At 33.8% G+C, this 8,750-nt stretch overlaps 1 protein-coding gene and 1 long non-coding RNA gene across 3 annotated transcripts in view; one reads left to right on the forward strand and one right to left on the reverse strand.

The window, feature by feature from the left end:
* The window catches only part of LOC127730563 (uncharacterized), a 345,980-nt gene extending 340,198 nt beyond the window's left edge, over positions 1-5,782 (forward strand). The window contains exon 2 of the long non-coding RNA XR_007995154.1: positions 5,714-5,782. This is a non-coding gene — a long non-coding RNA (uncharacterized LOC127730563). The remainder of the gene's footprint in view (positions 1-5,713) is intronic.
* Positions 615-4,297, reverse strand: LOC127730553 (uncharacterized). 2 transcript variants are annotated; one of them, XM_052238998.1, is made up of 2 exons: positions 4,225-4,297; positions 615-1,715 (listed from the first exon to the last, which is right to left on the reverse strand). In XM_052238998.1, the coding sequence occupies exon 2, from the start codon at positions 1,699-1,701 to the stop codon at positions 673-675; it is 1,029 nt and encodes a 342-aa protein (XP_052094958.1). In that variant the 5' UTR covers positions 1,702-1,715; positions 4,225-4,297; the 3' UTR covers positions 615-672. The 2 variants fall into 2 exon arrangements, with proteins under 2 accessions (XP_052094958.1, XP_052094959.1); XM_052238999.1 differs by lacking the exon at positions 4,225-4,297 and adding an exon at positions 4,163-4,218.
* Positions 5,783-8,750: the final 2,968 nt, after the last annotated feature.

Genomic DNA, 8,750 nt, shown 5'->3' on the forward strand with positions numbered 1-8,750 from the left:
TAATACAGAGGGATTGAAAATGCTGATTTACTACTCCAAAATAACGAAAAGTTTGTTCTGTTGTCTAGTACTTATACCATTTGTACAATGTTGTAGTGCAAAACACCGATGTAATATTTTTTCTAAAAATAAAAATTGTAATCTAAAAAATTATGATAATTTCATAGATTGTAATATATCCAAAGCTACTCTACGGAGTTCATCATTAAATCATTTTTTTGTGTAAAATCTGTTCTAACAAATTTAAAACAAATAAAAACCTTACATGTATATTTTATCAAATCCGTACTTTTGATTGGCTGACAACAATCCAGAGCATTACAAAATAGGATTGTATTTACATATAAAATTCAAAATTTATGACAGCACGTGCTTCCCGTGACAAAGTCACAACAATCCATAGGAAAATAAACGAAACGTATGACTTATGAAATATAACTCGTAATATCATAGTTGAAAACGTAACAGTTACTATAAAGAATCAAATCTCTCTTTTTGTAATACTATAGGGTTGTAAAAGAGTTAATCGTGCAAACATTTATTATACAAGCTCGGAAGCGATTCCAACAAAATGTGCGTCGGTTGACAGCTTTTACACCCCAATAAATTAAAAATTCCAAAAAGAAGCATTTAATTCGTAATTAAAACTGTTGTTCAGATGACTAGGTAAAACTATAGAAAAACAAAAATTGTCAGTATCAAGACAGTTATGCGGTATGGTAAGCTACTGGCAGAGTTACGGTTGTTGCTTTCTGAAGATTTGTACACTCCTCCGTGACTGTATGATGGGCATACCAGCTTTGGCAGTTTCAAAATTTCTTGTGTCCTACATTTGGTTATAGTCTCTTTATTTTTCTGGTCACAAGGCAATGCACCACTTAATGCTTCACTAACAATTCTTTGTGAATTGATTACTCCACCGTCGAGGCAATACATATTATTCAAAAGTTCTTTCTGTTTTACATCCTGAATTTTATGTATATAGCTAATTCCACAATCACACATTACTGCATTCCCTGTAATAAGAGTGTTGTTATCGACAGCTGCCACCAGTAAATTGTCAATAGTTCCACAAGGTAACATTTCAAACGTATTGTTCAGTATTTTTACTTGAGAAAATTTACCAAAAACGAATGGCATATAATGAACGGTTTTGAAAACACTACCAACAATACTTAATTTTTTTCCTGATACGTTCACGATAGACATTGTTTTCAAGTCATAAATTGTGGTTTCTTCAAGGCTGAATGATGCAATATTGTCAAGCGTTCCTATGGCAAATGGACTAACTTTTGTTATTTTGGACTTAATTATTTCAACATTTAGAAGACCTGTGTTGTTGAATATTGCTAATTTATCCAGATGACCAATTACACTTTTAAAAAATATTAACTTCTCTAGGGATTGTATTGACTTAAAAGCACAAGTAGAAATTGACCCAAAGTTACTTCGCTGGAATTCAATTGTATTTAAAAATTCGAGTCCAAGAAATGAGTTTGGTGGAATGGTTTGTATGTTCATTTCGTCCATGAAAATATAAGTTGTTAGCGGAGGAAATTTGACAGGAAAGTCCGTTAATGCGTAACATTTCACATCTCTTTTTCTACATACACACCCGGGAGGACATTTTTCTTTAGAAAGATCGGCAGCTGCGAAAGTTATCCCACAAAAAGTCAGCAAAATAAATACTTGGATTTCCATAATATAGATTGTACCTAAAATGGAAAAATCAAAAGTTAGCGTAAGGTGAAGTATGCTTAATGGGATTTTAAGGATTTTATAGAACACCTAGGGCTGGTTGAACTGCGTCAGGGAATATAATTTATATATATATATATATATTTGTAGCATTTATAGCATCCAGATGCACGATCAATACAATATTTGTGAAATAGATCTATAAAATTAATGTAAATAATATAATAATATACGTAAAAAGTGGCGATATAAAAAGACAATTTTCACTTTAAACTGCAATTGCTCGATTAACCCGCTTGCAGAAAAGACATTTCCTAATCCGTGATCTCGGATTAGTAATCCGTGATCTCGGATTGTAAATCCGTTATCTCGGATTCCCAATCTATGATCTCGGATTAATAATCCGTGATCTCGGAATAATAATCCACTATCTTTGTTTCCCAATCCGTGATCTCGAATAAAACAGTCCGTTATCTCGGATTGATAATCCGTCATCTCGGATTAATAATCCGTTCTCTCAGATTCCCAATCCGTGATCTCGGATTGATAATCCGTTGTCAATATAGGTATCAAACTATATTTTGACTAATATCTCTAAAACCATAGCAATTAGAGACAAAATAATCAGTACAACAGAGTTTTATCTATCCAGAAAATTTTGGAAAAATCTGTCCACCTTTTTTTAGAGTTATTGCCCCCGAAATGTTGATTTTTGTCTCGCCTGCGACTAAAGTCGCAGTATTCGAGACATAGGGATTACAATCCGGCAGCGGCGGCGTAAACTATTTGTATTAAGGTTTATATTTCAGAGGGTATAAAAAACCTGGATGCTTCATACTTAGTATACAGATGCCTAATGTTACGAAATTTCCGTCTGTCATATTTCTGTTGTTTTTTTTAGATACTGTAAGCAGAAGGTAAACAATATTTGGTGTATGGAATTATTGTAAGGTGTACCTGTCTGATTGGCAGGGTTCATCTTATCTTGACCTCATTTTCATGGTTAAGTTTCTATGATTTGGATGTTTCTTGTATACTATAAGCAATAGGTCAACTATATTTGATGTATGGAATGATTGTAAGGTGTACATGTCTGTCTGGCTTGGTTTATCTGACCTGGAACTCATTTTCATGGATCATTGATAACTTTAAGTTTATGTGATACTTGTAATAAACTTTATGTTTAGGGCTATCAACATAAAATCAATCAGGATAGGTAAAGAGGCAAGACATTTCAGCGTGTGCACTCTTGTTTAACTTTTTTGGCATTTCCTTGCCATTGTTTCAAAACTATAGGAGCTAGGTTTAAAGTGTAAATGGCAAGACTTATCAGCATGACAAGATGTATCCGTCCTGAAAATTAAACAGAAATAATCTAACAACTGGTTCGGAGTTATAGCCCCATGAGATATTGATTTTTCCCCTATTTTTGTCTCGCCTGCGTAGGTGTTGCTTTTCCGGTGATGGCGACGGCGGAGGAAGCCTTAACAATTGTTAAGTTTTCTTCTTAAGTCAGTGTGGTAGAAACTACTTGTGATAGATCAATAATATTTTGTATAAATTTGCATTACTATCAGCAGATATCAGTTTGACAACTATTTCGAGGCCCTGTACCCTAGGTCATGGTTCAGTGACTTGAATTAATAACCAATGTTGCTGTCCAGTAGATTGTCTTTTTTATAATTTTCTGCCGACCGGCGAGACATATCTCTGTGTCAACAGTTTATAAGTAGTTCGAGATAACGGATTATTAATCCGAGATAACAGATTATCAATCCAAGATCACGGATTATATATTATTTTTTATGTGTCCCTTTATGGCTTCCGTATGTTCCATATGCAGAGTGAAAAAAAAGTTCAGAAGGACAAAATAAGCGTTATATTATCAGGATGTCACGTGGCAAATCGTAGTTTTTCATGACTCAAACTTGAATGATTTAGACAGGAAAGACGCAGATCTTTGAAACATAATCGTTCACAGTAATAACATCATTTTAAAATATTTTCTAAATACATAAAAAAATCATGGATATCCGAAATACTGCCGAATAACATATAAACTTCGCCTTAAGCAAAATGAGAAATATGCGACAAGGAAATGTTTGCAAAAACAAAAAGATTATATTGAGAAAGAAGGTGGGCACATTTTAATTCTTGTGGTTTTATTTTGAAAGAACAAGGATAAATTGACTAAAAAGGTGCATAAGTAAATAATTTGACTCTGAAATTAGCACGATAAGAACTATACAAAATACCAGAATTACACGAATTACTTTACGTCCAAAACATAAAATAAAAATACATGACTGTTGTTTCAACGAAGATGTCGTCTTGTCCTTTGGAAAAAAAAACTTTACCCCAACCCTTTAGGTCATGCTTTTTCCATTACAGTCCCAAAGTCCAACAGTAATTGATAATAAAATTACCACATCTTGAAACTAAGATATAGTATATTGAGTTATACCTCTTTCCAGCTTGTAACAAATACTGTTTTTCTTGGAAATACAAAATTTGGTAAGCCCTTACCTGAAAGATGTACAGTATAATCACACGCATAAAACACAAAAACATGTCAATTTACAACACTGTCACATTAACCATAAAATGCTAATTACAAGAAACATTTATTTTGTGTAAATAGACATGACATTAAGAATTTGAGGTGCACAACAGGTCACTTGTGTATTATATCTCACTTTCTCAAAACTATATTTTCGTTCTTAAGGCAGCGACTTCTAACTCACGGCACCACGTTTTTTTTTAAAATAAAATTCGCATCACTTTTACGACTACACAAAAGAAAACGAAAACAAAAAAGGTGGTCAAACCCCCATCTTATTCATTTGGAACTTTTCTTCAACATTTCCTTCTTTAAAACTGTTGGTATACCATTTTTTGACTGTGTGGTATGATGGGTTATACAAAAATAAGGAGATCAGGTATGATTGCCAATTAGACAACTATCCGACAGAGACCAAAGGGCGTGGATGTAAGCGATTATATGTCATCGTACGGCCTTCAACAATGAGCAACATCCATACACATATAACTAGGATGACTGTTAATTTGTTCAAGCTTGAGATGGAGGTAAGGATACCAACGGAACAAGCATAATGGAAACACAGCAAAGTATATTCCACAGGATATCACCACATATGGAGAATATGTAGCTATAGAAGGATAAAAAAAATAATAAACGAAAAACAAATGATAGACAGCAACCAACGACAACCACTGAGACACATAGATACTGTGGTGGGGTTAAATACGTTTGTAAGTGCTTATTTCAACCATGTCCTATCCTGAGACAGTGGTATTACTGTAACAGCAGAACCAAACAACAAACTGTAAAAATTCATCGGAAAGGGAGTCAATCGTACTGAGATTGGCACGAAACACTAAACCACGCATTAAACACTGTTTTAGCCAAAAAGATAAAAGACACAACGAATCAGACAAAGAGACTACTAGCATTTGCTGTGAGCTATTTGAAAGCCAATTTCAACTTATAAATAAATCATGTTTTCCCAGATTTAAATAGCAATCAGTACGCCAAAAACGGATTTCAGGTCAGATAGGATGCCTTCCACCATCTTGGATTGCAAAATAGCAAAATAGCAGAACACAATCTAAATGAATAAAACTAGAAGCTCTCAAGAGCCTGTGTCGCTCACCTTGGTCTATGTGCATATTCAACAAAGGACACTCTCCAATATTGTAGATGAGAATAGAATTCATGACAAAAATCTGTTTTGTTGATCTTGTATTGCTGATCATTCATTGTTTAGTTTCTCTCTATCTTCTTTAGTTTTTGCTCAAAACACAAAAGAGGGTAAAATAAATGGGAAATGTGTCCATAGGGCAAAGATAATGCCCCCGCTTGCATATTACGGAAAATTCGTACTTGATTTGAGTTTTGTGGTGATAAGCATTGTGTATGTCAAACTAAAGTTAGAGAACGGAAACGAAAAATTCAGCAATTTTTCCATTTGTAAAGAGGCACAACTCTAGAAAGGTAAAAGTGACGCCACCCAAATTCAAACTTGATCTGTGTATTGTGGTAATAAGCATTGTGTATAAGTTTCATAACATTTTGTTGAGGCAAACTAAAGTAAGAGAACGGAAACCAATTTCGGGCGTACGGACGGACGGACGTGCAGGCGGACAAGGGTAAAACTTAATGCCCCCTCCGCTATGACAGGGGCATAAAAATCCTCATTTAAGGGCAATCACTCCTATAAAAGAGTAACAGTCCACTAACTATATCGGCAAAATTTGACTTGTTAGTAGATTTTGCCTTGCTGATCATTTTTGAGATTTAAAGTGTCTATTTATCTATTATAATTTTTATCATGTAAGGCAAAATGCAAAAAAAAATACGTAAGTATAGAAAGTCCCTGTTGCAAATTTGTTTCTCTCTATCTATTATAGTTTTCAAGATAATAATAAAAACAAATGTGGATAGTGTCCACATGTGGACACAGATGATGCCCCCGCTTGCATATCATATAGTTATAAAGGTACATAACTGAAGAACGGTAAAAGTGACGCTACCCAAATTTGAACTTGATCTGAGTTTTGTGGTAATAAGCATTGTGTGTAAGTCTCATAACATTTGGTTGAGGCTAACTTAAGTAGAGAACAGAAACTAAAAATTCAGCAATTTTTCTATTTGTAAACACGCATAACTCTAGAACGGTTGTGTATAAGTTTTATAACATTCGGTTGAGACAAACTAAAGTTAGAGAACGGAAACGAAAAATTCAGCAATTTTTATGTTTATAAAGGGACATAACTCTAGAATGGTAAAAGTGTCGCCACCAAATTTCGTACTTAATCTGTATTATGCAGTAATAATCATTGTGTATAAGTTTCATAACATTTGGTTGAGGCAAACTAAAGTTAGAAAACGGAAACAAAAAATTTGTACTTGATCTTAGTTTTGTGGTAATGAATATTGTGTTTAGGTTTCATAATGTTTGGTTGGGGCAAACTTAAGTTACAGAATGGAAACTAAAAATTTTGCAATCTTTCAATTTATAAAGGCACATAACTCAATAATTGTTAAAGTGACACTACCCAAATTCAACTTGATCTGTGTTTTATCAGTGGAAGTCAAAATTAAACATTGCATTGTATAAAGCATTGATTGTAGTTGATTCAACTATAATCAGGGACAAAGGAAGATAACTCCAATTTTAAGAATTACTTGATATTTAGAAGAAAATAAAATTTTTTGCAATCTTTCCATTTATAAAGGGGCATAACTCTAGAGCGGTTAAAGTGATGCCACCAAAATTCAAACTTGATCTATGTTTTGTGGTAATAAGCATTGTGTATAAGTTTCATAACATTTGGTTGAGGCAAACTTAAGTTAGAGAATGGAATTGAAAAATTCAGCAATTTTTCCATTTATAAAGGGGCATAACTCTAGAACAGTTAAGGTGACGCCACCAAAATTCAAACTTGATCTGTGTTTTGTGGTAATCAGCATTGTGTATAAGGTTCATAACATTTGGTTGAGGCAAACTAAAGTATAACAGAAACTAAAAATTTTGCAATTTTTCCATTTATAAAGGTCATTACTCTAGAACGGTTAAAGTGACACCACCAAAATTCAAACTTGATCTGTGTTTTGTGGTAATCAGCATAGTGTATAAGTTTCATAACATTTGGTTGAGGCAAACTCAAGTTAGAGAACGGAAACCAATTTTGGGATGTATGTACAGACGGACAAGGGTAAAACTTTATGCCCCCACTGCTACGGCGGGGGCATAAAAATGATAAAATTTTTCATTTAAGGGCAATAACTCCTATAAGAAGTCATCTGACAGTTTTTACGTATTTGGACTATTAGTAGAGCTCAACATTCTGAACATTTTTGCTCACGTCAGATTTTCTCTATTTATAACGGTTTTCAAAATAATAGACAAAACTTTCATTTTACCCCTATGTTCTAATTTTAGCCATGTCGGCCATCTTGGTTGGTAGGCGGGGTCATCGGACAAATTTTTCAAACTAGATATCCTAATGATGATTGTGGCCAAGTTTGGTTAAATTTGGTCCAGTAGTTTCAGAGAAAAAGAATTTTGTAAAAGTTAACGGACGACGACAACGGACGACAGAGGCCAAGTGATGAGAAAAGCTTTGGGCCAGGTGAGCTAAAAAGGAGTTTTATTATATTTTTTTGAATGTTTTTTATAAACACAGAATATATTTTGGTTAATTCAATTTGTTTCAACTTTGCCATATAAGGGGTGATAACCAAGATAATGTATGTTATAAAGGAAAGTTTTATGAATTTACTGATTTTGTTGTGTAGCAAGAAAACGAGGCTCATGACCCCAAATTTTATCTTTATTTTCTGAAAGTACATTGTAAGAGCTATCTTCTCATATTTTATCTTGAAAATCTATTTGTTAGTTTTCTTTTTATTACAAAAAATTGGGTTTTCCATGTATAATCAGATTATGATTATTTTGCACAACCTGCAGCTTGATAAAAAGCCATGTGACCCATACTTTTTATTGTTTTTAAAAAAAGCATGATATAACAGGGGTGGATCCAGACATTTTTAAAAGGGGGGGGGAGGGTCCCAACCCAGGAGAAAGGGAGTGTTCCAACCATATGTCCCCATTCAAATGCATTGATCGTCGAAAAAGGGGGGGGGGGGGGGGGTTCCAACGCCCGGAACAACCACAACCCCATTCCCCCCTCCCCTTGGATAACCATTATCCTTTGAGGATTCAAAAGTAATTAGATACAGTGATCTGTATTATATGAAGTATGTTTGCTACCCCAGTGACTTTATCTCCAGCAACATATTTCTACAGCAACCTTTATTTAATCAATATTTGTAAAGCAGACATGTAAATACACTTTATAAATCATCATTTCTACAACATATTTCATGCACTATCATTTTAACCATCATTTCTTCCCATTCTTTCCTATTGAAAACTAAGACACACCATTCTGTTACAAAACAAACGCTCCTTTTAGAATAAAGGAGCTTTAAAACATACATACAGACCTACATTTTTCATCAATTT

The sequence above is a fragment of the Mytilus californianus genome, unplaced genomic scaffold (genome assembly GCF_021869535.1).
Source record: "Mytilus californianus isolate M0D057914Y unplaced genomic scaffold, xbMytCali1.0.p SCAF_2, whole genome shotgun sequence".
Taxonomy (NCBI): Eukaryota; Metazoa; Mollusca; class Bivalvia; order Mytilida; family Mytilidae; genus Mytilus; species Mytilus californianus.